This window comes from Sturnira hondurensis, unplaced genomic scaffold (genome assembly GCF_014824575.4).
Source record: "Sturnira hondurensis isolate 20B ecotype Veracruz unplaced genomic scaffold, ASM1482457v3 Scaffold0020787, whole genome shotgun sequence".
Taxonomy (NCBI): Eukaryota; Metazoa; Chordata; class Mammalia; order Chiroptera; family Phyllostomidae; genus Sturnira; species Sturnira hondurensis.
The window spans coordinates 912,799-923,360 of NW_028093418.1; the positions used below are offsets into that span (position 1 = coordinate 912,799).

Sequence of the window (10,562 nt, forward strand, 5' to 3'; positions counted from 1 at the left end):
TCCTGTCTGGCCTAGGTTGCCCCTTCTCTGAGGGGTCTTACTTGCCAAGGACTTCCGACCACACTTTGGGGGCAAGGAAGAAACTGAGGCAGTGTTTGCTACCAGAGACAAGCTCCGTCTCCTGCTGTTCCCTTAGCCACAGAGGGTAGAGTTACAATTCCTAGAACCAGGCAGAGTGGTCCACAACACACCAGTCAGGGCTTGCTTGCTTTTTTTGTTTCTTTGTTTGTTTGTTTTCTAACTTTAGGATGCTTTAGTCGTTTTCTAACCATGATGCATTTCTCCAGAGGAGGTGTTACTATATATGCACGCGACAGTGCAGACTCAGAGAAGAAATTAGCAACAAAGGTTCAAATTAAGGTAAGCGTTAATAATCATTCTTGGGGAAGAAGGACATAAGTGGGCAGGGACAAGTTTATGTCCTTGGGAATGAGGCAAAGGGAAGGCCAATGTTTCAAAGGTCTGAAATAAGAAGTAAAATTTGTTTACCTTTGCCTGTCCCAGATAACACAAGCCCTGAATGCCTTAGTGGCTTCCTGTGGCTCTGGCTGAGGGAACTGTGTTTTCAAATATACTTGGGGTAAATACTGAAATGAAATTAGTATCTTTAAAAATGGCTAACTTGCTTAGATCTCAAATTAGAGAAAGGTGGCATAATGAATACAGGTGTCTGAATGTTCAGCAATCAAGTGCCTTGAAAAATAATAGATCTAGATAGAAATTGCCTTCAGTGCGCATATCAATTTGAGAAAAATGATCACTTTTTTAAAAGATTGTATTTATTTATTTATTTTTAGATGGAGGGGAGGGAAGGAACAAAATAGGGAGAGAGAGATCACTGTGTGGTTGCCTCTCACACGCCCTGTATTGGAGTCCTAGCCTGCATCCCAGGCATGTACCCTGACTGGGAATCAAACCAGCGAGCCTTTGGTTTGCAGGCTCCTGCTCAATCTATTGAGCTACACCAGCCAGGGCAAAATGATTGTTTTAAATATTTTATTGAATTCATTGGGGTTACATTGGTCAATGAAATTACACAGGTTTCAATACATCATGTGCACGTTGCATTCTAGTCTTTCACGTTGCATTCACACCCAAAGTCTAGTCTTTCGTCATTATTTACCCCTGTCTACCCTCTTCTGCTTGCCCCCTCCCTTTCCTCTGGCACTCACTGTATTGTTGTCTGTGTCCATGAGCTTTTCTTTTTTTTTGCTTAATCTCTTCACCTATTTCATCCAACCCACTATTCTTCTCCCCTCCGACAGATGTCTGTCTGTTCTTTGTGTCTATGAGTCTGTTTCTACTTCATTTCTATATTGTGTTCATTAGATGCCACCTATAAATGAAATCATATGGTCCTTGTTTTTCTCCTACTGGCTTCTTTTACTTAGCGTAACACCCTCAAGGTCCACTTTTGCTGTTGTAAAAGATAAGACTGGCTGAGTGGTATTTTATTGTGTAAATGTCCCATAGCTGTTTTATCCAGTCATCTACTGATGGGCATTCAGGCTACTTCCAAATCTTGGCCATTTTAAATAACGCTGCAATGAACACAGGGGTGCTTATGTCCTTTTGAATCGGTGTGTTGGGTTTCTTTGGATAAATCCCCAGAAGTGGGACCACTGGGATGTAAGGCAGTTCCACTTCCAATGTTTTCGAGGAAACCCCATGCCGTTTCCCACCGTGGCTGCCCCAGTCCACATTCCCACCAGCAGTGCACGAGGGTTCCCTTTTCTCCACCTCCTAGCCAACATTTGTTGTTTGTGGATTTATTAAAGATAGCCATTCGGACAGGTATGAGGTGATATCTCGTTGTGGTTTTAATTTGCATTTCTCTGGTGATTAGTGACATTGAGCATCTTTTCATATGTCTGTTGGCCATGGGTACGTCCTCAAGTCCAAAGTCTTGTCTAGATATCTACAATAAAACAGGGATGGATGAGACTTGAGCTAGGATTCATTTTGGAATTGGGGGAGAGGGGTGAAAACATTTCCTCTGTAACAAAGCTCTAGGACCTCAACATATGAATCGGGGGTTGGAGGACATGCTCCATTGTAGTCTTTAAATTAAGAGATTTTTCAGGCATGCATGTCTCGTAGGTGCCTGTGTGACCAGGTCCTCCTGCCTTGATGGATTATACACTTGAGCCCAACGTGACAGTAACCGACTACTACTATCCCGATAGCCTCTCAAGCCCCTGTGACTCGGAAATTACCCAGACAGACAGCAGGTTGCTTCTTGCCGTCCTTTACTGCCTCCTGTTTGTATTTGGCCTTCTTGGGAACAGCCTGGTCATCCTGGTCCTTGTCATCTGCAAGAAGCTGAAGAGCATCACAGACGTATACCTCTTGAACCTGGCGCTGTCGGACCTGCTTTTTGTCTTCTCCTTCCCCTTTCAGACTCACTATCACCTCTACCAGTGGGTGTTTGGGACTGTCATGTGCAAGGTGGTCTCTGGCTTTTATTACATTGGCTTCTTCAGCAGCATGTTTTTTATCACCCTCATGAGTGTGGACAGGTACCTGGCGATTGTCCACGCCGTGTATGCCATGAGGGTGAGGACCACCAGGATGGGCACGGCCCTGGCCCTGGCAGTGTGGCTGACCGCTGCCATGGCCACCAGCCCACTGGTGGTGTTTTACCAAGTGTCCTCTGAAGATGGCGTCCTACAGTGTTACTCGTCTTACCATGAACAGACTTTAAAGTGGAAGCTCTTCACCCACTTTGAAATGAACATCTTAGGCCTGTTCATCCCATTCACCATCCTCCTGTTCTGCTACGTTAGCATCCTGCACCAGCTGAAGAACTGCCAAAACCAAAGCAAGGCCAAGGCTATCAAGTTGGTGCTCATTGTGGTCATTGCATCTTTACTCTTCTGGGTCCCCTTCAATGTGGTCCTCTTCCTCACTTCCCTGCACGACCTGCACGTCTTGGATGGATGTGTCATGTATCAGCGGCTGACGTATGCCACCCACGTCACGGAAATCATCTCCTTCACTCACTGCTGTGTCAACCCCGTTATCTACGCCTTCACAGGGGAGAAGTTCAAGAAGCACCTCTCAGAAATATTTCAGAAAAGTTGCAACCACATCTTCCTCTACTTGAGGAGACCAATCCCCAAGAAATACAGGGAGAAGTCGTTACCTTCTCAGCAGTCCTTCCGCTCCTCCAGCACTGACTACATTTTGTGAACACTCAGGCCCCGCCCCCAGGGGTCGCCGCGTTGGCCGCCAGGCCTCTCCCAGAGACAGATGGAGTGTGTGCTGCGATCTTAGTAACCCTTCGCTCTTAGAAACCAGACGCGAAATATATTTCCTATCAGATGCAGCCCTACTGCAAGTCAATCTTCTCAAGTTTCAGAGACTTTATAGAAATAGCGAATATATTACGCCATTAAGCATAATGTTTGTTTTGGTTTGTTTTCCTAGTTTTCGGTGCGTCTTTATCATATATGAATGTAAATTTTATCCAGTGCATTTTTCCTGATCTTTTTTTTGAAGTGATCTTATCGTCTTCTCCATTATTCTGTTAATTTGGTGAACCACATTGATTGATTCTTAGCTTAAACCAGCTTCTATTTTCCCTGGGGGAAAATGACCTCTTGGTGTGATCATTTTTAAAAAATCGCTGAATTCTCTATGATTTTATCATATTTTATTTTTTTAAAGACTTTATTTATTTATCTTTAGAAGCGAAGGGAAGGAGGGAAGGAGAGAAATATCAATGTATGGTTGCCTCTCGTGAGTCCCCTGCTGGGAACTGGCCTGCAACCCAGGCATGTGCCCTGACTGGGAATCCAACAGTGATCGTGTGGTTTGCAGACCCATGCTCAGTCCACTGAGCTACACCAGCCAGGGCTGAATTCTCTATGATTTTGTACTTATATTGACAAGAGATATTGTCCTGAAATTTTTTCCTCTTACAATGCCATGATTAGGTTTGGCTTCCAAAAATGTGTTGGGAAGTATTCCCTTTTCTGTGATTCTCTGAAAGAGTTTTTATAAAAAATTGATATTATTTCTTCCTTAAATGTTTGGTGAAAAGCATTAGTGGAGCCATCTGGGGACTCTCTGTGGAAGATTTCAAACTATGCATTCAGTTTCTTCGTCAGGTAGATTATTCATGTTTTCTGTCTTTGCTTGTCTCACTCTTTGAAAGTTGTTATTTTTAAGAAATTTTCCCACTTTATCTAAATTGTCAAATGTATTAGTCTCCAATTCTTCCTAATGTCCTTGCATAGTCTGTTTGAATGCAGGAGGATCTGAAGTAATGTTCCTTTTTCCCTGATTTTGGTCATTTGTGTTTTCTCTCTCTCTTTTTCTGGATTAGTGTTAGGGGGGTTTATCAATTTTACAAGTCCTTTCAAAGAACCAGCTTTTGGCTTTGTTGAGTTGCTGGGGTTTTTTTTTTGTTTTTTTGTTTTTGTCTTTTCATTAATTTCTGCTCTTATCTTTACCTTATCTGTGTTCTTTGGGTTTCATTTACTCTTTTATTCTGGCTTCTTGAATCTTAGATTATTGATTGTCAACAACAAACAAACACCCTCTTCAACAGGGCCTCAAAATCCTTGCAGAACCAGCCTCGTCCATCTTCCTCTTTCCTCCTCCCCCTACCGCCCCCTCCCGGCCTCTCTGGCTGCCTTCGAACCCTGGACATTGGTCTATATTATCTACTCAAATGGTTCTCCTCTCCATTTTTACTTATGTTTCTCTTTTTTCCCCTGCCTTCTAGTTATCTGAGTGTTAGGACTTCTACTTTTCTTATCCACATCTTGTAGCTTTATTTTATATTTTATGCATATATTCAATGTGTTCCCAATTTCGACTATTATGTTGTTTCACACTGGCATAGCGAAGCCCTTGGTCAATGCTTGCAGAGCTGAAACGATGTGGGCAGGAGGGATTTGGGGCCGGGGGCAGAGGGCCTTTCACATTTTTAGACACTTATTCTGCACTAGAGGCTTAACCACTCTTTTCTCATCACCTTCCAAAACTCTTTTTTTTTTTTTTCTAAGAGAGGGGAAGGGAAGGAAAGAAAGGGAGAGATGCATCAATCAATCGCCTCTCCCACACACCCTAACTGANTTTATGCATATATTCAATGTGTTCCCAATTTCGACTATTATATTGTTTCACACTGGCATAGCGAAGCCCTTGGTCAATGCTTGCTGAGCTGAAATGATGTGGGCAGGAGGGATTTGGGGCCGGGGGCAGAGGGCCTTTCACATTTTTAGACACTTATTCTGAACTAGAGGCTTAACCACTCTTTTCTCATCACCTTCCAAAACTCTTTTTTTTTTTTTTCTAAGAGAGGGGAAGGGAAGGAAAGAAAGGGAGAGATGCATCAATCAATCGCCTCTCCCACACACCCTAACTGAGGATCACACCTGCAACCGAGGCATGTCCTCTGACTGGGAATCAAACCTGTGGCATTCCGGTTTACAGGACATCATTCCAACCAACGGAGCCACGGCGGGCAGGGCCAAAAGGGCATTCAGATGATTACTGTGAACCCAAGAGGCTGCCAAACTGGGATTCCAGAGCGTGACATCTCAAAGCTGTGGGAGTTCCACCCTGTCGTCTCCTGCATCAGCCAGCGAGTCCCCAGTCTTCTCACATGTGCCCTGTGCTCCTCGGCCAGGCTGACGCCACCCCCGTATCTGTAGTGCTTAGCCTGGGCTGCAGGGGCGGGGATGGGACAGGTGGGGGCTGAGTCAGGCTGAATGGTCGGCAAAACTTTGCTTGTGTGCACGCATTTTCTTCCAGGCGCTCTGTGCCTAGCCTGTCTCCTGCATCTCCAGTGTGGTATAATCAGCCTGAGAGCCAGGTACAAGGCAGCCTGGGCGTAGAGAGCCTATGCTCACAAGATATTAGTTCAGAAGAAGAACTAGGGGGCCATCTAGTTCAACCCACTCATTTTACAAGTGAGAAAACAGGCCCAGCGACTCGACACAGCGAATGGACCAGAATCAGGGCCTCCAGACTCCTGGTTCAGTGCCGCCTCCACCCCTGTGCCCAGTCACTCCTGGCGTCTCCTGACACCTGTCCACTGCAGCAAGAGTAAGGAATTGGGAAGGGGCAGTGCTTGGGGTTAAAGGTCAGTGCCCTCACTCTGGTACATGGCTGGTAGCTCAGTGACGCTGGCAGCGGGCAGCAGTTGGATTTCATACTGATGCGGGAGACCCCCAGCCAGAACCTGCTGAACCATCCCTGCACCAGTGCATGTCTGACTCAAGTAGCACCTGATGCTTACTTACTGGCCCCCTCTGGTGGCCAGTTTGAGTTCAGGGCCTGAATTGGGCGAAGAACAGACAGAAAAGAATAGCAGAAGACCGGTAACATTTAAGGGACACGAGGAGCCAGGAAGACTTCTAAATTGATACACTAGCCGGTCACTAGAAATTTCACTTTCAGATTCTTGGCAAAAGTGCAGGTGCTTTATATTGGAGGCCTTACCCTTGACTTCTAATTAAGGTCTCTAACTCACCCCATGCCCCCTGGAGGTCGTATTGTACAGACACATCTCTCTTAAACAAATCTCAGGCCTGTGGGAGTTAGAAGAGGAGGCCCATTTCCTTATTTTACAAGAAGGATTGTGGCCTGCTTAATCCTCAGTCTTCCCAAATCAGGGCTGACTAGAGCAGGCCTACTCAGATGATTGAAGATGATCCTCTGCTGGAGTGAACCGACTGTAGCCGCTGACAGCAGGCACAAAGAACCTTCACCGCAACTCCCGGGTTAGTGCCGATCGAATAACTGGGGATCGCAGCCTCGACGCGTGGACACATAAAAGACACCCAGGGACGCTTGTTTCCAGATGCAGCTCTGCTGCCGAAGATGAAGAAAACCTCCCTTGTGTGGAAATGTAGCGGCTGGGAATTATAATCCGCTCCACCGTTCTTTCGACATTATTCCTGTAAACGCCCACTCTGACTAATATGTAGCTTGGAGATAAACAGTGTGTTTGTACAAGAAGCCTTCCAAAGACACAGGCTTGAACCTTCCGTCCTCCAAGCTCTAGGAGATTTGCTGACCTTCAGCCACAAAACCAGGATGATGTAAAACAGGGGCGGCGAGAAGGAGGAGGATGCACACCAGACCATCCCTGCACCAATTTCGAGGTCCTTAGCAGATTGGACTGTGCTGGTCTGCACGTAGAGAACTTTTCACCCCACTGTCCCTTCGTCTCTTTGCTCTGCTTTCCTTCTCCCTCCTTAGGAAAACCTCTGCCTACACTGAGATGTGAAGATGGGCGTTGAGCCAAGAGTTCCCTTGTCTTCTCAGACTGCTGGCATCTGAATAAATTAACCTCTTTCCTACTCACCACAGCTGTCTCAGGAGTTTGGCTTTCTCGTGCCAGGCAGCCAGATCTGCCCTGCGTTCAGTTACAGGAAGGGCAAGTGTCAGTCAAACTGTAAGTGGTCCTGCTCATCCCTGAGGGCAATTCAAACTGGTCAGGAACTGGGAGGAGAACGCTCAGAAAGTACGTGTTTACCTTCATGAACCTTCAACCAGATTGCAGCCTGTGTTTCCTCACTGGAAAACTGGCAGGAACGACTAGCAAAGCTTAATCTTTGCAGAGGGTGGGGAAATGGTTTGTTAAGACGTTGATGGAGCGGTTGTGGCTTCTGTATACAGGGAATCTCAGTTCTTGAACTTAATTCGTTCCAGAAGGCTGTTTGGGAACTGAATTGTTCGAGAGGGGAGACGCTTGAGAACCAGGGTTTGCGGTTTGAGTGTCTTGACAAAACAGAACATGCCACGTAGCCTGGGCTTCTTCCTTTCTTCCACCGCCTCTGCTCTGTTGACTTGTAGAATAGAACCCCAGAACCCCAAGTCTGGCAGGGTCACAGCCCCTCCCCTGTCCACCACTCCCCACCCCCCCCAAGGACCAGCTCAGTGCCCTCTCACCCCATTGCTCTCTTGTAGCCCAGTCCCCTGCGTAGTGGTGATGCTGGAGGCGCAGGTCACTGGGTCGGAAGGAAGAAGGTGTTTTTTCCTTTTGAAGCACAAAGGAGCAACAGGCCCATCCTCTTGGGTGAAGCTTTCGGTAAAGCCATTAGAACGCCTTTTTCTCATGCCGTCTGAGCCCGTCCTTGTGATGGGCAACCTGAGTGAGTTCTTCCACTGTGGAGGGCAATGTCTCCCCAGGAGTCTCTTAAGGTGGCTCTTTCGGACCGTGTTTGGGGCGGGAGGAGATGTTTGGATGGAGAGGAGCCTGTTAGCTATAGTGCAGAGACCAGCACGGCACACCAATTCGCCTCTCTGGGAGGCCACCGGTCCTTCAGAACCTTATAAAGATGGAGCATGTAGCAGCAGCAAGTGCATGGGATCGCTCCATCTCCACCCCCTCCCAGCTTCCGTAAGGCAGGGTGGGTGCATTGCTTCGATCACTGCTGAGGGAATTTAGATCTTTCCAGAAGCAGCTCCAGCTCCAGGCCAAGAGGGAAGGTCTCCCCCAGCTGCTTTTCCGGGAAGCATGGGCGGGCGGGGGGTGGGGGCAGCTCGTCTCTGTGCTCTTCACCCTTCTGGCCATGTCCCAAACTCAGCGACCCGGTTGCAAGGCCCTGTAAGGCTCATCTCCTTGCCCTAAAAGCAGGAAACCAAAGTTTCCTTTGGAGCGGATTCTGCTTCACCCATTCATTCTCAGTGTCCCATATTCATTCCATCCCTTTCTTCCTGGATAGCGGAAAGTCCTCCAGATGCCAGAGCTGGCTGTGAATAGGGGTTTGAGAAGGGGCCATGGGTGCAAACTGGTATGTACGTACTCCGTCCTGCACAGTGGCTGCAGTCACTGGGTAGGGAAGGCGTCCTGTAACCTTCACATTTAACCAAGGGAATAAAAGGGCCAGATTGGATACGGGAGACCCCATGTGTAACAAGGGGAGTTAGGTCATAGAAGTGAAATCACCTTCCACGGACTGCAAACAGGTCAGGAAAGCCTTGCCTGATATTAAGGACCTTGTTCTGAACTAACGCACAATGTTTTCACCAGGTGCTTTTCCTTTAATTTTTTTAATTCACTCCTCCGAGCTCTGCCACTGAACTGCCCCCAAGCTCCCACTCTTCTACTGACAGATAATGCTCCTTTCACATGGTCTTACAGGCCGCGTCATTCCGGAGAAGAAGGGAGGAGGGCTGGCGAGGATGGGGGGATTCTGGGCTCCAGGGGTGGGAGTGCGGCAGGAAGAGATGCAGAGGAGGAAACCTGGCAGACATCAACGCCCTCACAAGCCAGCCCATTTCTTCTGAGCCCAGAGCCAAGCCAACATACCTGCTGAGGGTGGGGCAGTGGGCAGCAGGCCTTCATGCTAGGTCTCATCTCTGCCTCCACCCACAGAATGGTCAAGAGCAGCCTCTGAAACACACCCATCAATGATTTCTTATAAGCAGGATCTTTGCCTTAATGGGGACAGAAGGGTGAGGGGTAAAAGCAGGCCTTTTTTGGTATGTAAAAAAAATGGTTTGGTTAGCCAATGCTACACGAAGAGAATGAACCTTGCATCTTAGAACAAGGGATAGTGAAGTACTCTGCAATCTTTTGAGAGAGGGGTGTGTGTGTGTGTGTGTGTGTAATGCATTGCTCAATCCCCCCTGGGTGTAAAGAGCACACTTACTTGCCTGCTCCTTGGGCCTCGGGAGCAGAGGAACAAAGCCTCAAAGGGAACTTCTTGCTTCTTTAATCACTGGTCTTCCCCGACCTGAAGGGTGAAGACTGGACAGTGGAAAGAAATGAAGGTTGTTGCTATGAAAGGTTTGGGCTTTCGTAACCACGGCCGCTGAAGGCATGAGCCTGCCTTTTTCAACAGGAGGTCAGGATCCCAGCGGTGATTCCCTCCAACGGATGGGCCAGAGAGAAATAATGGGAAGCTGGGAGACCAAAAAGTCATTGACTGAGTACAGATGAAAGAGAAAACCATATCTTAGTCATCTAGATAGACAAGTGCCACCCAGTAGAAATGTAGTGCAAGCTGCATGTGTAATTTTAAGTGTTCTAGTAGTCACATTAAAAAAGTAAACCGAAAGAGCTAAAATTAATCTTAGTAATATGTTACACCTAACCCCAACAGTCCAAAACATTCTTATTTCAACAGGCAAAATATAAAAATTATTAATACGATATTTTATTTTGCCTTATTAATACATGCCTTAGACATCGGGTGTGTGAGTAATTGCAGCACGTTCAATTCCGACCCTCGCTTTTCAGTGCTTAAAGAGAAATGTTCGTCTGCCAGAACTAAGTCGTGTTTAACAGAAAAGTATTCCACACAGCTTCAGTTTTTAATATAAAATGAAACAAAATAAAACATTCAGTTCTTCAGTCATAATAGCCATATTTCAAGTGTTTAAGAGCCACAAAGAGCTACTGGCTACTGTATCTCTACTGTAAATGCGTCGACTTTGCCCCCAAAATAAAATTCGCCACAGAGCAGTCGGCTAAGGCCCCGGGCGCAGGGAAACCGCGGGCCCTGCAGTTCCGGATGTCTTCACCAGGCGGCACTAAAGAGCACGCCCTCAACAGCTCCAGACCAACGTCCGACCCCGGAAGTTAAATCCCAAGG

General features: G+C 47.0%; 1 protein-coding gene across 1 annotated transcript; it reads left to right on the forward strand.

Annotated features, from left to right (window-relative positions):
* The first annotated feature begins 281 nt into the window (after nucleotides 1–281).
* CCR8 (C-C motif chemokine receptor 8) lies at nucleotides 282–3,193 on the forward strand. Its single transcript, XM_037030573.1, has 2 exons — nucleotides 282–360; nucleotides 2,101–3,193. Exon 2 carries the CDS (start codon nucleotides 2,131–2,133, stop codon nucleotides 3,190–3,192), a length of 1,062 nt encoding a protein of 353 aa, XP_036886468.1. The 5' UTR covers nucleotides 282–360; nucleotides 2,101–2,130; the 3' UTR covers nucleotide 3,193.
* The last annotated feature ends 7,369 nt before the right edge of the window (nucleotides 3,194–10,562 follow it).